General features: G+C 42.1%; 1 protein-coding gene across 1 annotated transcript in view; it reads left to right on the forward strand.

Annotated features, from left to right (window-relative positions):
* Positions 1–21,110, forward strand: part of HEATR1 (HEAT repeat containing 1) — a 35,521-nt gene that overhangs the window by 8,414 nt on the left and 5,997 nt on the right. The window contains exons 11-37 of the mRNA XM_082214950.1: positions 63–180; positions 483–590; positions 2,040–2,135; positions 2,733–2,827; positions 3,519–3,730; positions 4,250–4,371; positions 5,385–5,582; positions 6,376–6,547; positions 6,734–6,882; positions 7,403–7,595; positions 8,051–8,223; positions 9,239–9,406; positions 10,460–10,699; positions 10,944–11,075; positions 11,733–11,839; positions 12,765–12,908; positions 13,193–13,308; positions 13,512–13,633; positions 14,847–14,975; positions 15,942–16,175; positions 16,605–16,731; positions 17,192–17,358; positions 18,258–18,304; positions 19,113–19,236; positions 19,482–19,622; positions 19,944–20,239; positions 20,866–21,016. Coding sequence (XP_082071076.1) covers positions 63–180; positions 483–590; positions 2,040–2,135; positions 2,733–2,827; positions 3,519–3,730; positions 4,250–4,371; positions 5,385–5,582; positions 6,376–6,547; positions 6,734–6,882; positions 7,403–7,595; positions 8,051–8,223; positions 9,239–9,406; positions 10,460–10,699; positions 10,944–11,075; positions 11,733–11,839; positions 12,765–12,908; positions 13,193–13,308; positions 13,512–13,633; positions 14,847–14,975; positions 15,942–16,175; positions 16,605–16,731; positions 17,192–17,358; positions 18,258–18,304; positions 19,113–19,236; positions 19,482–19,622; positions 19,944–20,239; positions 20,866–21,016 — 4,081 coding nt within the window. The remainder of the gene's footprint in view (positions 1–62; positions 181–482; positions 591–2,039; positions 2,136–2,732; positions 2,828–3,518; positions 3,731–4,249; positions 4,372–5,384; positions 5,583–6,375; positions 6,548–6,733; positions 6,883–7,402; positions 7,596–8,050; positions 8,224–9,238; positions 9,407–10,459; positions 10,700–10,943; positions 11,076–11,732; positions 11,840–12,764; positions 12,909–13,192; positions 13,309–13,511; positions 13,634–14,846; positions 14,976–15,941; positions 16,176–16,604; positions 16,732–17,191; positions 17,359–18,257; positions 18,305–19,112; positions 19,237–19,481; positions 19,623–19,943; positions 20,240–20,865; positions 21,017–21,110) is intronic.

Here is a 21,110-nt window from a genome sequence, read left to right on the forward strand (position 1 = left end):
AATAGACTGCCCTAAAATGCTCTCTGGAAAACATTTTTTTCTTCTTCCTCTGCCTCTGGCAGATATTCTGCAACACTAGATTTGGTACTGGAGGAATATCTGAAAGATGTTAGAAATCAGAAGGAGCAGGATCTCTTCCACCAGTTTATTTCTCTTTCCATGAGTGGTGGTAAATACCAGGTAAGTCAAAGAGCCTCGGGATTTCTTCTTTTTAAATATGTTTCCATACCAGCATTATAATCAGTGAGTGTGGTAAAAAAAAAATCCTTGTAAAATGAAAGATGACTGCATTGTTATGGCATCTTATCAGTATTGAGGCATTTTCAGAATTATTATGAATAATATATACATTGCTAACACAGTAACCACTCAATCCTTTGTATGTCTACACAGAAGTAGATCCCATTTGAGTTCAGTGGGCCTTACTTGTTGTTAAGTGGGTACAGGATTGCAGCTCAAGTAATCTTCATTTGTATCTCTAGTTTCTAGAAGATTCCGATACGTCTCTGCTGCTTAGCCTGAATCATCCGCAGCCAGCGGTCAGAGTTCTGGCTGTTCAGCAATTGAAAGAAATCATTCAAGCATCAAAGGTTTGTTTGCCTTTTGGGTCCCCCCCCCCCTTTGTTGCACTTTTAAAAATTAGGATGTGAACTGATTTAGCAAGCAGTGTGCCGGTGGCAACAGAAAAATGTACCTTTACAGTAACCAAAGGTAAATTCCCAGTATTTATATCTCATTGACTCTTCATTTTATCTGTTAACATTAAGGGACAGTCAAATCTCTGTTTTCTTCATGTCAGTAAAAAGGTGAAACTGGCTTAATTGGATCCAGAGTGTCCATGTCACAAACAAAAGGGCTCTGTTCCTTCACAGAAGGGACTATGATGCAAGGGGAGCTTGAGGAAATTCATAGAATCATAGAATTGTAGATGCCCTGAAGGGTCATCTAGTCCAACCCCCTGCAATGCAGAAATCTCCATGACAGATGGCCATCCAACCTCTGCTTAAAAACCTCCAGTTCTGTGGGAGGCAATTTTCACTGATCTCTTTCTCCTGAAGTGCCACCTGTGCCACCTGTCCTACTGCTCCATATGGTTCCCCAACCCCTGAAGCAAATCTTCATGGCACTGCATTAGGAAGGAGGGGTCATTGACATTCATTCTCCCATCCTACCTTCCTCTTCTGAGTGCAAGCCTGGATCCAACCCATCATTGTCAACAACTACTGGGATGGGTGATTAGAACATAAGAAGCTGCTTTATGCTGTGTCAGACTATTGGTCCATCCAGCTCAGTATTGTCTATGCTGACCAGAAACAGCCCTCCCAGGTTTCAGGCAGCATCTTCTGAAGACATACCTGGAGATTTCAGGGATTGAACCTGCATGTTTGCAACCCACACTGTGGGTTGCGATTCGGCGCTTTTGCGCAAAGCGTAATTTAGTGCTTCTGCGCATGCGCGACCGCCGAAACCCCGAAGTATCCGGTTCCGGTACTTCCATGTTTCGGCGGTCCGTAACCTGAAAAAACACAACCTGAAGCAGCTGTAACCCAAGGTATGACTGTATAGCTCTTCCCCAATCAGACTTCTTCCTTCTTTTGTTATTGCTTTACAACATGCAAGCTACTTCCTAATTTAGCCTCTGAACATGAGCAGTCAACTGTTCTCTCACCACTCCTCCTGGGCCTAGTATTTTGGAGAGGGGCAGAGTTTCTATTATGATTTACTCTTTCCGATTATTGTGTGTTGAGCATGATGTACAGTCAACACTGCGAGGCTGATCATGGGAATACAGAAAAGCCTTTGGCTAATTATAGTTTGTGATTATGTCATTAGACACAGTCTGTTGCCATATGAATTCTACAACTGTGATTCTATAGACCATCTGTCTTGCAGCTTACTGTCATAAGTAATGTGTAATTGTCTAAATAATATTGTGTCTGCTTCTGAACTGGAATTGGCGTTTTACTGAAAGTATTAGTCCACGTCTTTTGAATGTAATTGAATTGTATGATGATTTCTCGCCCTTCCTCTCTTTTCAGGAAGGCTTTGACGACTCCTTTATAGAAGAAGCAATTTTAGCCCGCCTTAAGGATAATAATCTAGATGTGATTATGTCATCTCTTGGTACATTGGAGGTACGCCTTCATCTCTTCAAGGGCCCAGAAATTCTTGGTATTTATTATCATTTGTGATTGCCTGACTTACGATGGCATGCGTTTCTGGAAAAGCATTCTTTTTTCGGTATCGGCCATGCATTAAGATAAATATCATACTAAAGTATGTTTGATAGTTCTCAGTTTCATCGCTTATTCTTAGGTTGCAGTCCTATCACAATGCATTTGAGAGAGAACGTAGGCAGTTCTTACGCTCAGGAGTTAAAGTGTTTAGTTAATCATTCCAGGTTGTGGGTGTAGATATCCTCTTAATATGTTATGGCTTTGTTCACTTAGTTTTAGTGGAGACCAATGTTCTGTCTTGCCACTAAATTAACATGAAAATTCAAGAGATTTCCTTTTCTCTCCCTTGAAAGAGAGGAGTTTAATAACAATATTCACAGAGCAATCTAGAAAATCCCTAGGTTTTTTCTTCAAAAGCAGTTTCCTGTGAATATAAAATGCACTTCTTGAAAAATATTTTTAGTAAATCTGAAATTTTGCTTTCGACCGACACAATTGCTTCTAGTTTTTGTCCATGCATATGTGGGAGTTTTTATACTGGTTCCTTTTTTCTAGACCTGGTTGCTTAATTCAAAGGCTTTTGATGAACAAATTGGCTTCAGTCTGTTGTGTCTTTTTGAAAGAGCTGACCTCTCAAAGGATGAAAAATGGTAGGTGTTTATTTCTACAGCTCCCTTTTGGATTCTTTAAAGGCAACCTTTGCTAAGGGTCTCTTCATGCCTTCTCAGAATTTTAGTTATTTTACAAATTTCATTTCTTGTCTGCGGATCAAGTTATACAATACACTTTGCTGATTTAGTGGCATATTGTTACTTCCTTATTCTGGAATCATTGTGTGTTGAAGGAATATGAATTAACTGGTTCCCATCCGACAGAGACTTCTTCTGGCATTTGCTGATTTCCCCCTTCCCTCTGCAGCAGCATCTTCAGAGGGAAACTCCAGAATAGTGTGGCAGGTGGCACTGGGGAATTGACAAATATCTCCTCCTCCTTTCTTCCACTGGATTGGAGCCAAGGATTCAGTTACTCAAAAAGAGGCAGTGGCAGGTTTCCTAGCAATAAACAAAGGGTTAAATATATAGCATCTTCCATATCTTCAAGCATATAACACAAGAAACTGGGATTTGTGTTTTAGAGCATAACGTTTCTCCAAACAATACAAAACTTGTGTTAATAAGCTCTGCTAGTAGATGCTCTTCAGCAATGCAGTCATCAGCTTCCATCATATTAAATAACATGCCAATATGAAAATATTTTAGGAAGGGGAACTGTGTTGCAAAACTTGATTTTGGAGATGTGGTCTAAAAATACCCATTGTTCTTCCTTCCATGTGTGTGCTAGGTGCAAAATCCTGGAGACTGCAATACACCTTTTAATCAAAGAAGAGATTCTTAAAGAGAATAAAGAGCTCTTAAACCAATTAGTCCTAAAGGTGCTGCCATTTATAGTCATAACCAGCAGTAATTCTAACTCTGCCAAATGGAAAGTGGCACGTTGTGTAGCAGATTCTGGTCTTTGCTCCCTACATCCTTTGCTGAAAGGCTGGCCAGACGGTAAGCCATTAAAAATTAAAAGATGGGTTCCTAAAATAAGTGACACAGGTTTTTTGGTAGCATTATTCACAAGATAACAAACTTACATTTTTCTTTTAAAAATGCCCGAAAAATGTGGCTCCAAAAGAAGCAAGATGTTTTCGTTTTAGTTATTTTTTTATTGTTCAGAAACATTTTATCGGTAAAAACTTAGGTTATAGTCAAACAAAATTTACAATAGCATTTTCTGCATTCAGGGAATATAAAATTTTATTTTTAAAGTGTGCATGATACAAAGAAGAAAGGCTTTGGCAATGTGGAATAACTTCCTACAGTAAGAAAAAGGCAGGGGTAAATGTACAGTTGATATGACTTTAGAAAAATATCAATGGCATTGCATTTTTGAACATGAAGTGAAGAAGACTATGCAAAAGGCAAAGGTTTTGCAGAATTTAGGCAGTCTGCCATTGTCTTTAACCATATTGTTTTTGATGTTGTGTCTGATATATTAATGCTATTTTTTGCTTTTTGGTGAAATAGCTTTCAAAAAGGTGGTTAAAGATTCTAAGTTAGGAGACGTGATAGCTGCATCTAATGCAAAACTGATCAGCCTTTTGTCAGAGAACCTAAATTCAGAGGATTCTTCCATCACTTTACAAATGGTATGTGTGTGATTGACAATGTTCTTTTAAATAAAAAGCTGTTATTTAAGTTGTATGACCAGTAGATATAAAAGATGCTTGATTACAGGCATTATCACAATGAAGCAACTCATAGATCGGGAAGATGCAAACTGTAGTTTTTGAAACCCAGATTAAATGATGGACATAGAATGCTTACTTTGCACAATTTGCACTGCCTCACATTGAAGGAAATATGCAGAACGAGCATATACAAAGCTCCCTTGAGCAAAATTATTGTCCCTGATATGGTCTGTTCTGACCAGCAGCAACACCCCATGGTCCCTCGGGCCATTTATTTATTTTAAAAAATTATACCACCTCCTATTTTAAAAGCTCTAAGCAGTTTCTACAAAAACGAAAGCAACAAAAATCCAACAACGTTCAGTAACATTTCCTCAAGAAAGCAAAATGCCAGTTGTATCTCACAAATAAAATTGAGCAGTGTACAAAGACATGTTAAAAATTAAGAGTTACATTCCAGGGAAACTTTGTAAACAGATACCTTTTTAAGAGAGCTTATCACTGTTTGCCTCATGAATTACCCAAGAGAGCATGTTCCGGAGATTGGTTACTAATGATATGAGCGATGGCCACCAACTTGGAGGACTTTAGAAGAGAATTAGACAAATTGATGGAGGGGAAAGGATACTAGCCGTCATGGCTGTGCTCTGCGTCCGTAGTCAGAGACAGTAACACTTCTGAGCACCAGTAGCTGAGAACCTCAGGAGAGGAGAGTGTTTAGGTCCTGCTTGCCACAGGCATCTGTGAGAACAGGATGCTGGGACACTGGCCTGATCCAGCACGCTATTCTTTATGCTCTTAAAACACCTTCCTATCTGTAGCTCAGTTGATATGTTAAAACCAGGTTCTGTATATGGCATGTGGGTAGGGGAAATACACAGAGAAGCCAAAATGCAGATATTGGCCAACCTTCTTTCTACAGAACTAATGTCACCATTGAAAATGTACCTGTGTTTTCATTCCCTTTCAAGGTGGAAGGTCTCATCAGTATTGCTGAGGAGTCTCATTCAGGGCTACAGAAGATAACCGCTCACATTATCAGCTCTGTTCTTGTCCAGTCCTGCTGCAGTCGTTCGCAAGCAGAAGAGCGCCGTTTGCCGCTGGCTTTGAAGGTCTTCTATCTTTTGAGGAGAAAAGTACAAAAATTTGAAGATACTTACCATGCGGAGGTGAGGACTCCTGAGTTTGTAAGCTTGACTGAAAGAAACTGAGAATTAGGCAGGAAACAGAAGGGATGTTAGTTCTGTGGTAGATACTTCTAAAATCTGTTGTATAGTAGTAGGCAGCTTCATTAAGACTTACCTGTATCACTTCAGCTTGCAATCAGAAGTGTTTTTGGTTTCTCCCCAGTACAGCTCTAAACTTGCACTGGTGTACGGTTACGATGCTTGAAACTAATCTAAAACAACCAGGTTTTGGCAAGGTGCTCCTTGGGCAGTGAGAAGGAAGACCTGTGCCTAGCAGAAAGGGGAAGGGGAAATTGTAGGCTAGAGGAGCATACAGAGGTCCTTTCCTGAAAGTCAGGTGTTGCATGTTCAGGGAAAGAAGCACACAGTGGAATTGGAACCAGGCTGCCAGATAGGAATAGAAATGGATAAAGCAAATGGAAGGCATTGGTGAGCTTCACATGCTTTACATAAAGCCAGGTAAGGCAGTGACCAGTCATAGTGGGAATGGGTGGAGCAAAGCATAGATCAAGTGAAGCTATTAGCACCCTAGGAAGCCTATGTTTTTTTTCAGTCGCTCGGGGACTAGTATTCCAGCCCATCCCCTCCTTCACTAGGCGTTGCAATCCCCAAACATGCATTAAATTTTTAGGAGAACTAACTCGAGGTTTATTTTGAATAGCAACATTCATTTGGGGCTTCTGAATTTAAAGACAGGTGTTTGTGGTATGCATTTTTAAAAAATGAAGGCAGAGGGAGAACTGCTACATATAAAGAGTGGTGTTTTCATTTTCAGGCATTTCTCTGCGATTTCGCATCTCACAGTGACCTGCTCTTAGAGGCATTAACAACATATATACAAAAGTTAAATGCTGGAGAAGCTGTGGCTGTAGAAGATTCTGTCTTGCTCATCGTTTGGCTCAGAAGCTTTATTCAAGGCCTGCTGCCTCCAGATTCCTTTTTGAAAGGTGACTTTTCGGTTGCAAAATGATACTTTTAAAAAAGTCCTGTTGTAATTCCTATGCTCATTGCAGCACTGCACATCGTTTTCTAAAGAATGTGGATCGTGGAATGGTGACCAGTGCTAGATTTGTGGCCTTCAGAAAGCCTTGTTCTGATCAGTCTTTGCTCCCTTTTTCTGTGCATTCATACAGATGAGTTGTGGTGGAACCCTGAAACTTTAAGTGAAGCGAGCAAAAACTACTTACACCTGCTGTTGGAGCTCTTTGACATCCTGGTCCGTGGAGCCAGTGAGGGAATCTATGCTGATCATTTTCGTGCAATGATGAAACTTCTGTTTCAGGTACCTTGTCCCTTCCTCCACCACCCACACCCTCCCAGCCGATTTAAATCCATATATCTTAAAACTTTTTTTCTGGTTTTTAGTCTAATTCATGCACTTTCAATACATTTATTTAAAATACAGTGGTACCTCAGGTTACATACGCTTCAGGTTACAGACTCCGCTAACCCAGAAATAGTACCTCAGGTTAAGAGTTTTGCTTCAGGATGAGAACAGAAATTGTGCTCTGGCGGCGCAGCGGCAGCAGGAGGCCCCATTAGCTAAAGTGGTGCTTCAGGTTAAGAACAGTTTCAGGTTAAGAATGGGCCTCCGGAACGAATTAGGTACTTAACCCAAGGTACCACTGTACTCATTTGGTCGAAGTTTTGCTGTAAGTTAGTTCCAGTAAAATGAAATGTAGGCATTCGCCCTGTCAAAACCAGAAGAAAGCAACAAACGATTGATGAGTTTGTGTGTGTGCACACACACACACACACACACACACTTCGCACATTCAGGACTTTCCTTTTTTAATTTGAAGGTACATTTGAAAAATCCAGAGCATGAATTCAGATTCCTCTCAGTCTTATGGACGTACAGTTACAACCTTTCAAATCAGCTGAACGTTGTGATGGATGCCGTGCAACAGACCCGGGCTTTGTACATCGGGCAGGCCATGCTTGCATCGCAGTCTGTGCAGAGGAAAAGACAACTGACATCAGCAAACTCCCCAGGTACTGCGCACTGGTCTTTTTGTCATATTTTGCAAGATTTCCTCACCCGTTAGGTGGGTGATTTAGGGGGACAAACATGGCACATAGAAACAGAGGGAACCTGGAAGGTGGGCATAGACAAGGAGATGTAAATTAGTCTGTGGAGGGCAATTATCTGCAAGGACCTTCATGCAAACCTAGCCTGTGCACTTAATTCAGTAAATGTGCTGACTCTAAAATCCTGAACAAAGGCAACACCCTTGTGTTACTTGCCTATTTATTTACAACTGTTCATCAGGATGCTCACAGAAAGATGGGGGTAGAATGTTTCTGAAATGCAGCAATTGGCTAGATAAATCAGATTTCTAATGGAAAGTTTGTTAGTAAGTTGTTGTTGTTGTTGTTGTTGTTCTTGTTGTTGTTTTAACAATTGTTAACCATAATTTTTTTAACTGTTTCCTTTTCTCCCTTTCCAGTGGTCATAGCTTTGCTGATCAATTTGGGAAGTCCTGTGAGAGAAGTACGAAGAGCTGCTGTAAACTGCCTTCATGCCTTAAGTGGAATAAAAGAATCTGCATTTCATCAAATCATTCATAATTTAGTGCAGAAAGCTGAGGAGATAATATCTGACCAAAATTACATAATCCAGGTAAGCCTTGATGGCAAAATACTGTGTTACCTGTTTTGAATCGGACATTCACCATACTTGTTTGTCTCCCAGTGATTCTGGCACTGGATGATATTACCATCTTCAGGAGACAAGTTTTTCAAGAAAACTTTGGACAAGGGTTTGACTAGGAGGCACCACCCAACTTCCTCTCTAGAGCAATCCTTTTTCCTGAGTTGGTTAGAGAAGGTTATAGATGACAGTAGCCACATTTGAATGATCAAATAAGATGAGATGTGTGAGGTTTTTTGCATCCACATATGGGCCTCTTGCTTCTGCTATGAGAGTCAAGCCAGGAAGCTGCAGCTAGCCATAGGTGACAGTTGCATCCAAAATAGGAAACTACAGTTATTGGCTTTCAGACAGCTAGAATAAGAAGTGATGGTTTAAAGTTGGCTTCCACTTTGTGCTTAAGAAGTGGAAACAATGGTTAACAGGAGCTTCCTCACTTCCTCACATGAAGGGAGGAGTGAAGTGGGAGTAACGGGATTGCATTGAGGGTTCATAAAGATGGTACATGTCTCAGCTTATTAAGCTAAGATTTGATTGTCCAAGTAATGTGAGTAGTGTCTGACTTTCTCACTGGGGAATTTAATGCTTTTATCCAGCATTCCTACAGAGGCACTTGTCTCTGAGCCCCCAGTGAGCTCCATCTAGTTGCTGACCCAGATCAGCTCACTGGTATCCTGAGGAACTGAGGATGGCAGAAAACACATAATGACTCACTGAACGCTGGTGTGAGCCCATTTGCAGTCTTATTCTGTTGCAGCATTGTCAGCTACAACAATATACTTCTCTATCACCATTCCATCTGCTCAGTAGCATCTGATGGTGAAGGGGTCTTGGGAAAAGTGCTTCCCGGTCTCAAACATTCCATTTTGGGGCAAGGGGGTGGTGTCCAGACTACTCAGAACTGTGTTGGATGATACTGATTATACAGCTATTGTGCTGAATAGCTCCTGAATGCCTCCCCCCCCCCTTTTGTTTTATAATTTAGTGCCTTCATAATTTTTTTGAAGTACAACAAACTCAACACAAGCAAAAGACGCAGCAGCAGAAGTTGTCAGGAGCACTGGAAGCATTACTTAAGTGTGTGCAAACCACCAAATGCCCTTCATACGTTGCAAGGAACCTGATGAAAATTCTTCATGAAGTCAACGGCCAGGTGTGTGGAACGCATTATGTCAAGCTTTTGAAAATGTGCTTGCCCATCTGGAAGCATTTTGTTGTGGAGTGGGACCTTGCTGTTTCGAAACTAAATCATGCCTTAGATTATTTTGTTCCACAAAGCCAATTTAGATGTGCACATTTCAGCTACAGTCAAACCTTGGTTCCAAAATGGCTCCATTTTCGAACGTTTCGGCACCTTAATGCCAAAAACCCGGAAGTAAATGCTCCGGTTTTCAAATGCTTTTCGGGAGCCGAATGTCCGACACGGCTTCTTCTTGAGTGCAGGAAGCTCTTGCAACCAATCGGAAGCTGCACCTCGGTTGTGGAATGTTTTGGGAGCTGAACAGACTTCCAGAACGGATTGTGTTCAACAACCAGGGTTTGACTGTAAATGCAAATTTTGCATTCTAAACTAAGATGTAGAAATATGGGGAGGCGGGGAGCTAAGTTTTGTTCTGTCTGTTCCTGCAACTGCTGTATTACTACTTCAAATCACTGTGTGGTAAACTGCGATGCTCCTTTCGAGGTCCCCTTTACATTGCAAATTAAAATCCAAAGTATGGAAATTAGGCTCTGTGTGTGTGCTTCTAATTTTTCCAACAGTTTGCCAAATATGCCAAACTGAAGCATATGTAGCAAGGGAATAACACATGTGTAACTCCTTTGGGATCAGCCAACCTTGACCCTCTTCTGAACTTTTCTCTTAGGAGTCTACATCTGGGGTCACCAACATGGCACCCTGGACTCATATGTGAACTCAGAGACTTCTCTTACACCCACAGGGTCCTCTCCACCTGCTGAAATAAGCCTTGAAAGAAACATTCTTTTGTTGCCAATATAATAGGTTGAGTGGGGTGGGTGAAAAGGTGTCCATGGCAGTTTCTTCATTTTGAAGAGGCCCAATAGGGTTGGTGACCCATAAATATTTTGAATATTTTGCCTTTTGGGTACTTCTGTTGCACGACTCTATGCCCTTTGAATGTAAAATATATATTTCTGAATGCTTGTTAAAGAGAGAGTTGATCTTGAACACCTTTTCTGCTTTCAGGTGGTGCTTTCTCACCTGCTGCCTGTCCTGGATCGATTATTGGAGAAAGCTCTTAAGGGGTCGGAGGGGATGTTAAAAGATGAAGCTCTTCTTCTGCATCTCATCCTTGGGAAGTACAATGAGCATTCGGCTGCCCTCCTTTGCACAAATCAGCGCTGTCTGGATTTGTTCATCAAAGCTCTGCACGTCTCACAGGAAGTCTACAAAGGATTGACTTTCCAGATTAGAGCTCTTGGGCAGGTGAGACAGGGGCCGATTGAGAGTCCCTGTAGTTCTTCCCAGTGGAATTCAGTATGTTGAACCTTTAAAAACAGGAAAGTTCCTCTTCACCTTTAAAGTTCCTCTTCACCTGCCCCCATTTACCAACAAAAGGTACCCGCATCTGTAAAGCAGGAATAGCACTGATCCTTTTCTTTCAGGATGTGAGCAAAATGAATACAAAGGAATGTTTTTACACAAATTATTCTCTTTTTGTCATTTCTAGATTACAAAACCATTCTTTGCCGCGTTGCCAGATGGGAAGGTTCAACAAAAGATATTGGGAGTTTTGTTTGATTTACTGCTAAATTGCAAAAATCCACTTTGTGCACAGACCATCGGCAGTGTTTTTAAAGGGGTAAGGTGGTCTTAATCTCTTGGGATGATGAGAGTATCCTCTTGCTATTTGGAATTAGTCTATATACAATCATGATAGGATGATTGTGTTTACACTGTATAAATTGCATATTGTGTTGCTCTCAACTTGGTACTCCATGAAAACTAACTACTGCATGAGTGCTAAATTATGAGATTAAAAGCATGGAACAGTTATTAGAACAATAGTCCAGAAATAGTCCTGCATATTTGAGTGTGTGCATATGTGTCATTGTAAAGCAAAAAATAATATTGCGGGAAAGTTTTTCATAGCAGTTTCTCCTTTCAAAGCAAATAAATATAAATGTATTTAACAAAGTTGCTGTTTCCATATAAGTATGGAGCTCTTTGATTGTCTTTGAGTTGTGCTCAAAGAGCAAATCTTTTTTCCTTTTTTTAAAAGAAAACATGCTTTTAACTAATTTTCAAAAAGAACATAAAAATATATTCCCCACCTCTATAACAAGTGCCTTCCTCCCTGCCTCCCTTTCCCAAAATGCAAAATCTTACAGGGGAACATTATTCTAAAGCTGTGAGTCCGGTGGATGCCACTGTACTTTGTGTTCTGTTGAGTATGTGATGAAGGGATACCATGTCTCTATAAAATCATCCAAATATTTCTTTCTTGTATAATGTTTAGATTTCAGTTGATGCTGAGCAAGTTAGTGTGGAATTGGAACCTTTACCGAAAACTAAGAATGTGGCTACTGTTCACCAGACAAGAAGGCAGAAGATGCAGCAGCAGAGGTACAAGGCAACAGAACATGTAAAAGCCATTTGCAAATCTGTGTGCATTCATGAATTAACATGATTAATATTAAGAATAATTTATTAATCACCTTCTACACAGTTATCTCAAGGCAATGTGCAAGAAAAGCAGCAAAAAACAGCTAAACTAAAACAAAATAGACACTCATGGCTATGATCCATTTATCTAGCAAGGAAAGCCTATTGGAACAAAAATGTCTTCTCTTGTTTCTGGAAACAGGCAGTAGGTGCCTCCCAAATCTCAGCAGGATTGGGAACATTGGGCCAAGATTGATGGAGATCCTACTCATTGAGGTGGTCCTTGCATTGATTCGGAGGTTGCTCTGTGTCTTGCCTCTCCTATCCAAATAGCCCCATAAAAGCAGCTGATGCTAACTCCATGCAAGCGGGACAGTCCTAAAACTGAAAAATAGCACATATAGCCAGGGATATTTATGCAGCCAATCAGAAGCCGCGCTTTGGTTTCCGAACATTTTGGAAGTTGAATAGACTTACGGAATGCATTCTGTTTGAGAATCAACGACTGTACATTGAACTGGCAAGATTGTCCAGTTGCCTTTCTTCCCATTTGTGACCCATCTACTTTTTGGGTTTATTGACATTGCTCACTTAAGATTCATTTAATAATGTGATAAATGATGGGAATCTGGGCAGAACCTTCGCTGTAGTGTCCCCAACCTAATAGGACCGATTAACAATTTTTAGATACTGTGAACACTTTTGTATCATGTAGGCATCCAGTCCAGTCTCGATTCCAATGAAGTTTCTCTTTGGTGTGCTAGTTCTTCATGGACCATTATTGTATTTCATATGGGTTTTTATTCAGAGAAACAGTTTCTTTTAGAATTGATGGGCTAAGCTTCTATAAATGGAAGTAAATCTCTTCTTTTTCTCCATCTTTCAGAAAAGTTCAGGACCAGGAATGTGGACAAGAAGAAAGCAGTCTGAACTGGCACAGAGTCACGCTTATCCTGGAATTGCTGCAACACAAGAAGAAGCTCAAACACCCACAAGCACTGATACCTACTCTCTTCAGCTTGCTGGCTAGGTAATGATGTTTTACTTTAGAGGGTGGCAGAACCATAAAGGGGGACCATCCAGCCCTTACATGTGAGGGCCTCATAGCACCAGAGCATCCCTGTGGAGACTGGTCAGAAAAATAAAGGGACCTGATGGAGATTCTCTACCTCGCCCCCTGTCATGGATGTGTCCCAAACCCGTATATATGTACCTGGTGACTCAGCAGTTGCCAAATAGCCACCTTCTGATTGCTACCCTACAAAGACTGTTTTTCTCCAGCATTGCTTTTTAACTGTCTTTCTGAATTACCAGATGCCTGGAACCTTCCGCAGAACATGAAAATCTGGAATACACAAAGCAGCTAGTACTTGGTGGTCTGTTGAACATTTGCCAGAAACTGTCCCCAGATGGTACCAGGATAAAAGCAGGTAAAGAAAAAAAAAGTTTCGTTTTGGATCCCATGTATGAAAGTTTGCCCCAGGCTTTATATACATTTATGCCTTTAAAAAATAAAAAAGGTGGTTAGTATGAAAACAGCATATATTGGCATGCGAATATAAGTATAACAAGGCTTGTTTCTAATATTGAATTAAGCCTGGCTGTGCTTTCAGTCTTTGCTTTGTTTTTCGAGGTATCCTTGATGAAGAGAAGTTCAATGTCGAGCTGGTAGTCCAGTGCATCCGGGTTTCAGAGATGCCTCAGACCCATCACCATGCTTTGCTCTTGCTGGGTGCAGCTGCAGGGATGTTTCCTGTGAGTACAGGCTCTGCCTTTTTCCTCCACCTCCTCATGGCTGTTATCAGGGAATGGAATTGAAACTAGTTTCTAAGAAGAAGCAAGACTCTCACCCCTCTACTCCTTTTTTTTTTTTAAAAAAGATAGTCTTCTGGTGTTCCTTTGTGCATTGATTCTAAATCTGATCTCTTTCCTGAGCCATTCCTATGCTTGAAACAGCTTCCCATTTTTGCTTTTCAAGTTGCCTCCTTCAAATCTGATGATGTCACTGTCACAGCTTTCTTTGGACCACTCTGACCCCCCCCAAACCTCACTCTCCTCTACCCCCGTACTCCATCAATCCCTGAATTCTCCCAGAACCATTGTTTTTGTTTCTGGACACAGACTTGTCACTTCTCTGTTCTGAATGGCACTTGCCTCCTAACGATGCAGTGTTGAAGAGCTACTTTTCCTTTCTTCTGCTTCATAAGAAATGCTGTCCTCCTCTCACAGCAGCAAGAAACTCAGCAAGCCTTGTATTGGTAGATGGGAGGGCCTATCTCTATGCCACATATTTCTGTGTTTACCCAGCAGGACCTATGGTGTTTTTTTAAAAAAGTAATGCAGAGACTTTTGCTGCCAAGATAGGTTCACTCTCTTGCTATGGGGTTAGAGTGTGATGGATTGTAGGAAAAGATGGCCAGTTCTCATAAAGCCATTTGGAACCACTCACTTAATTTTTCAGTAGAAAGGAAGGAGTATTGGGTCATGAGAAGGGGTTAATTTCCTTCATGAGCATAAATCACCCATGGATGAGCTAATCGCAGGTGCAAGGTTAGTTGGTCTAGTTGCTACGGTAAATAGCCTAGTGCCCTGACTATATCTGTGATTAATGTATGTCAGCTCAGTAGTGTTCGTTGCTGTGAGTTGGAGTCTGTTTCTTGTTATGTCTTGAGTTGCTGGGGTTTATTTGGAGCAAGTGATACTTTGTATTTGTATATATCTGCATCTGTGAAAGCCCACAAACTGTATATGGCTACATCCATAACTGGTTTACTTAGCCTTATCTTCCTCAACAGTAAACTATCTGAACCTTTCTCTCCTTTCATGTGGTGACTGGTACCGGGAGCAACTTCCACTGCGTGTCTCTCTCACCTAAGATTCCCACAAAAGTGCATTGCAGGATTGAATACTTGAAAAAACAACACCAAATTCTAGTGTGTTGTGTGAGTGACTGATTTCTCTTCTCCAGGGTAAAGTGCTGCACAACATCATGCCCATTTTCACCTTCATGGGGGCAAATGTCATGCGACTGGATGATGCTTACAGTTTCCAAGTGATTAATAAGACAGTGAAGATGGTCATTCCTGCTCTTATACAGGTGAGCTAATTCAAATCTGGGAATGGGTCACTGAAAAATACCTTAAGAAATACCTTGCTGGCTAACTTTCCATTAAAAATTATTTAGTGCAGTTTTCCATATTTGATAGAGACCCCCCCCCCAACCCATTTTCGATAGAATCAGTAAAAAAAAATATGGTGCTGAATGGACTTTTCGTGTTTAAGTTTTCTATGGTAGTCACCCCAGAATAAAATTTTACATGGTACAAGAATGGAGGAGGGTAGAGGGTAGATTATTCTTGATAAAAAGGATAGTGGTGGTTAAGTAGCACAGGGAAAGTAACTTCAGGAAAACAATACATTGCAGTGTTCATATTAGGACTTTCTTTCCAGTGATTCTTTCTTTGTCTTTAAGTTACTACCTAGTCTAACTTAATCCAAACATCTTGCAAAAGTGGAACTCAAAAAATAACTGTTACTAGAAAACCATCTTCTGGCTTGATATTGTACTGAGCCTTATGCCCTGCAAGTCCTCTCTGAAGGTTCTGTATTTTCCCAGTGCAAGATAAACATTAGGGGGAGTCAATGCGGTGCCCTGTGGGTGTTGTGAGTGGTCAGGGATGATGGGAATTGTAGTCCAACTGATCTGGAGGGCAAGACCAAGTTGGCTAGGCTTGTACAGTCAAGTGCACCTGGGTATTCAACAAGTTATACTGTTCTCTTGAGTCTTGGATCAGGCCTGACTTCCCTTCTCCTACTGGCTTCTTGCCTCCAGGACTCACCATTAGCACACACAAACACACTGATGCCTTTTTAAAATGAATAATCCCTACTTCAGGTCTTTTTGAACATGATCATATATTGACGTATTCCTGCTGCAATTGCAACTTGGGGTTTTCCTTTGTGTTTGGGGAAGGCCTGTTTTTTCTATGGCCTACAGCAAAATGCTGTTCAGGTTGCAGTTTGTATGTACAACATGTTAATTCTTTAAATGTTTCCTTTGTAGGCCGAGGAGGATGGCGGTTCTTCAGAAACTCCAGGGAATGTGGAAGGGGTGGTGGTTAAAATAATCCGCGTGTTTGTGGATGCTTTGCCTCACGTGCCTGAGCATCGGCGCCTCCCAATCCTAGAGCAGCTGATAAGCACTTTGGGAGGGGAGCGGTTTCTCTGGATTCTTCTTGTGTTGTTGTTTGAACAGCATGTGACTAAATCTGTGGCTGCAGTAGCCAATGGGGAGAAGGTAAGAGGTGTCTTCTGTTGCACATTCCTTGTTTAAAACCTTGATCGTCTGAAGGGGTGGTACTGGTGGCCCCTTGTGCTGAGCCTTTAGTGTGACAGTCTCTTCCCTGTGGAACTCCTTGCCAGTAGAAATCTGGCAGCAGGTCATCCCTGCTTTCTTTTAGACATTCTGCAATTCTGCTGTTCCGAACAGGCCTTCAGAACTTGGGGGGGGGGGGGGAAATATAAGCCAGTTTTGTTGATATGCTACTGATGCTTTTGCATATCTTTCTACATGATTATTGTAGAAAGGTTATGTTTTTGTGTCGTATATACTGTGTGGGGTTTTTTTAAGTGAAAGTGTGGTGTGGCTGGCTAATTCCTTCTTTGAAATAATGCAAGTTTCTCCCTTACTAATCATCTCCTACCCAAAATTTTCTTACTTACACAGGACGCTGTTTTGGAGACTGATACGGAATTCTGGATTTCCGTATGCTGCGAATTTAGCGTAATCCAACAGTTACAGAGTTTGATGAAAGTCCTGGGCTATTTAACAAAGCTGCCAGAGAACAAAGAAGGTAATTGCAAGCCCCCCCCCTTCCATGCCTCTTGCCTAAATACAATCCAGTTGGGCAGAACCATTGGATTGAAACCAGATGCAAGTATTCCTACTGACACTGTTCATAATCATAAACTCACAGTGCAGTCTTATGGAGTGGTGAGATTGACTCTGTTGTCCACCACATCCAAAGCCCTGTCTGCTCATACTGCTGCCGCCACCCTGTACTTGACAAAGAACCCTCACCGTTCCAGTGTATACCCAGATAAGAGTTAAGCAAATAAAACATACGTACCTCAATTTTCAGAATGAATTCATTTCACAAAACAGCTTTTCAAGTTGCGCATCTTCCCCCCAAAAAAGTGTAAGACTCTATGCCCTGCCTCCTAGTGAGATCTTTTAATCTAGAATTTATAGGGATGTTAAAACTCATTGTCTTGTTTTGGAAAATCAATGCTATTTGCTGGATACTTTCACAGAGGACCCTGGGCAAAAGAAATCAAGGCTCCCCAAGAAAAAACCACAGAGGCAGGAAACGGAGCTCTTTGATGTGGAGTCTCACTCTGGCAAACAGCTGAGGCACTTCAAATTCCTGTCCATCTCCTTCATGTCACAGCTCCTGGCTTCACACAGTTTTGTGAAAATGGTAAGGCATGCAGATCTTTCGAAGGGCTTTCTTTGGTTCCTTTTCCAGTTGTGGATTTGCATGTAATCAATATCATTTTCTGTGAAATGCACAGAAATGTTTTCCCCCTCTTGACTGCAGCTTCAAATTCAGCGTTTGCTGGCAGGAACTGGAAGTGTACCTTGGACATTGTGCACAAAATAAATTCAGTAGTTATGCCTTACTTGGCTGTAAGCAAGGACAGCCAACCTAGCAGTTCGAAAGCACGTCAAAGTACAAGTAGATAAATAGGTACCACTCCAGCGGAAAGGTAAACGGCGTTTCTGTGCACTGCTCTGGTTTGCCAGAAGTGGCTTAGTCATGCTGGCCACATGGCACGGAAGCTGTATGCCGGCTCCCTCAGCCAATAATGCGAGATGAGTGCTGCAGCCCCAGAGTCGGTCGCAACCGGACCTAATGGTCAGGGGTCCCTTTACCTTTACCTAAGGACTGCTTACATAAACAGAAAACTACAATAATAGGGGGGGGGGGTTCTGGCTGGGTGTCTTGGGAAGGGAGGTCAGGAACCCAAGCAAGGCACATATAGTGGGGAAGAATTCAATGTAGCACTGTGGCAGTTGTTCCATTGCATTTCAGCTTGCTAGATGAAACAATCCCCCTTCTTCCCCACTCCCAACAAGCTGTTCTAGAGGTTCTGCAGACACACATCCTTACCAATTTGGGGAGCGTGCAGAGAGGAGACATCCTTGCACAGGTTTCTGCTAGCAGGACTCATTCATTGATTCTGACCCAGTGGTCTTCCCCTCTGATTTTATATTGTGAAATAGCTCAAAGGGAACCTCATTATAATGGCTTGCGCAGCAGATCTGTTTTATTTCCACTAGCATATTGATAATTTTCCTCCCTTCTTTATCACCTAGGTGGTTGAATGTGAAGACGCTGAGGAGTTAAAAGTCTTTGAGCAAAGGTACATTTTCCCCGCGGCGGGGTGCGCTCCCGCTGCTCGGTCCCAGCGCCTGCCAACCTAGCAGTTTGAAAGCACCCCCGGGTGCAAGTAGATAAATAGGGACCGCTTACCAGCGGGAAGGTAAACGGCGTTCCGTGTGCTGCGCTGGCTCGCCAGATGCAGCTTTGTCACGCTGGCCACGTGACCCGGAAGTGTCTCCGGACAGCGCTGGCCCCCGGCCTATAGAGTGAGATGGGCGCACAAACCCCAGAGTCTGTCAAGACTGGCCCGTTCGGGCAGGGGTACCTTTACCTTTACCTTTACCTTTACATTTTGTTTTCCCTTTGGGTGCAAATATAACCCCAGATGTATAAAAGTAGGCAACTCTTAAGTGAGTTTTTGACTGTGATACGGTTAACATTACTATCTCTAGGCCTCCTCCTTTCCCAGGCCCATATATGCATCTACTAAATGACCTGAAACTATAGTTGGTTGGGTAATGGAACATGGAATGACTCTTGTGCCACAGTTAGGAGAATAATAAATATGGAAATTTTATTTTTAATGTTGTGTAATGAGTACATTTTAAAAAACTGTTAGCATGGTATTCAACTTTTTCTCTTCGGCCATGAAGGACTGGAAGCTTAAAAAAAATAATGCTGTGATTGTCCTTTGGTTTTCATAGTATATATAATTAACCACCACAATTCAGTTCTGCTGCCTTTCTCCTATAAGGGGAGCTGAAACAGCAAAAGCCCCAGCTGAATTTCCTTCCTCCAAATGAAGAGATTGCATTTGCTCATGGTGGTCACTGTTGTTGTTTATCCAGATTGTTGGAAGAAGTTCTTTGCTACATCAATGCTGTGGCACAATCAGTGGAAAAAAATGCCGACACGCAAACAGCAAAATTCTGGAGGGCTCTGCTCAATAAGTCCTATGATGTACTGGATAAGGTAAGTTTCTTTGGTTGACGATGATGCTGATGTGAGCTGTCATGCAAACCAAGCAAACATCGTCACGCTGCGTGCCTATCTGATTCATCTGTCTGTTGATCTCAGGGTGGCTGGTTCTGCAGCACTTAAAAAGTAAGGAGGAACCCTGTTTTTCCTAGTTTTTTTCCATAAGGAAAGCAGTCCTGACACCTGTGGGAACCTCCCTTTTTTTGGCATGGTACATTTCACTGCTACTTTCTTTCCAGGTCAATGCCTTGATGCCAACGGAAACCTTCATCCCCGTCATCCAAGGCCTGATGGCCAACCCGCTGCCTTCTGTGAGACGTAAAGCCATGGACCTCTTGAACAATAAGCTGCAACAACGCACACAATGGCAGCAATCACAAGTAACCCCATTCTTCTCACTGATTCTTTTCCCGCTTACCATAGGAATTTGCTGTCTCAAATAACCAAATCCGCTCCCTACCCCTTTGTTTTTAAAAATGGCACAAAGGGGAAGAGGGTCAAGGATTCTGAGAAAAGCATTTCACAGGCCTTGTAAGGGAAAGAAAATACGTTTATGTATAGCGTGACTTTGTGTTTGGCTTTGAAAATGGGATGTTTACATTGCCAGTCCACCCTTTATCTGTGCCTTTGGAGCAATGATACCTTACTTGGCACTGAAATCCTAGTCAATATTGATTTGCCTGCTTAATTCTGTTTTTCAGGTTGAGTTGCTGTTAGAATTGGTTCCCCATCTCCTCGCAGTTGTGCGCCATGATACAAGTGAGGCCAGCGGGGAGCCAGAGCAGGCCATCAACAGGCAGACGGCATTGTTCAGTCTGAAGCTGCTGTGCAAGTGTTTCGGCCCAGAAAGGCACGAGCCATTTGTGCCTGTGCTGAAAACTGCCATTGATGTGATTTCTTCAGAAAGGAAAGAAAGAAACCTTGCAGGAAGTGCTTTGCTCTGCGCAGCTGAGGTCACCTGTGTGCTTAAAGCACAGGCCATACCTCACCTACCAAGGTAGCACTTTGAACTTGTACAGTAAATAATGCATCTAGCGTTTACATAGGACTTTAGAATATTCAAAGGGACGCGGGTGGCGCTGTGGGTTAAACCACAGAGCCTAGGACTTGCCGATCAGAAGGTCGGCGGTTCGAATCCCCGTGACGGGGTGAGCTCCCGTTGCTCGGTCCCTGCTCCTGCCAACCTAGCAGTTCGAAAGCACGTCAAAGTGCAAGTAGATAAATAGGTACCGCTCCGGCAGGAAGGTAAACGGCGTTTCCGTGCGCTGCTCTGGTTCGCCAGAAGTGGCTTAGTCATGCTGGCCACAGGACCCGGAAACTGTATGGCGGCTCCCTCGACCAATAAAGTGAGATGAGCGCCGCAACCCCAGAGTCAGTCACGACTGGACCTAATGGTCAGGGGTCCCTTTACTTTACCTTAGAATATTCAAAGCATATTATGTCCATTGTTTCAGTAATATTTGAAGGAGCCCTGCAAGGTAGGCCATGGAATAACTCTGCTTTTAAAACAGCCTGTGGAGAAATATATTTGAGCTGAAAACTGTAGAAAGATAGTAAACATTTTTCAGGAGAGCGACCTGTTTGGAAATGAGTGAATTAATCTTCTCTATATGTTACTTACAGGCTAATGCCAGCATTGCTGAAAATACTAAAACACAAAAAGGAGTTGGTTGCCAGTGAAATTTACTTGCTTAGCTCAGTGACAGCTCTATTGAAGGTTGTAGAAACCTTGCCATGCTTTCTCAGTCCGTATCTCCAGGATATTTTGCTGCAGGTGGGTCTATGTCTTTCTTCAGTTTATGATTATGAACTGCTCAAGCAACATCATCTGTGCTGCTTCTCTGGGAGCTAATTAGATCTGCACCTTT

Source organism: Podarcis vaucheri (assembly GCF_965113315.1).
Source record: "Podarcis vaucheri genome assembly, chromosome: 3".
NCBI classification, from domain to species: domain Eukaryota; kingdom Metazoa; phylum Chordata; class Lepidosauria; order Squamata; family Lacertidae; genus Podarcis; species Podarcis vaucheri.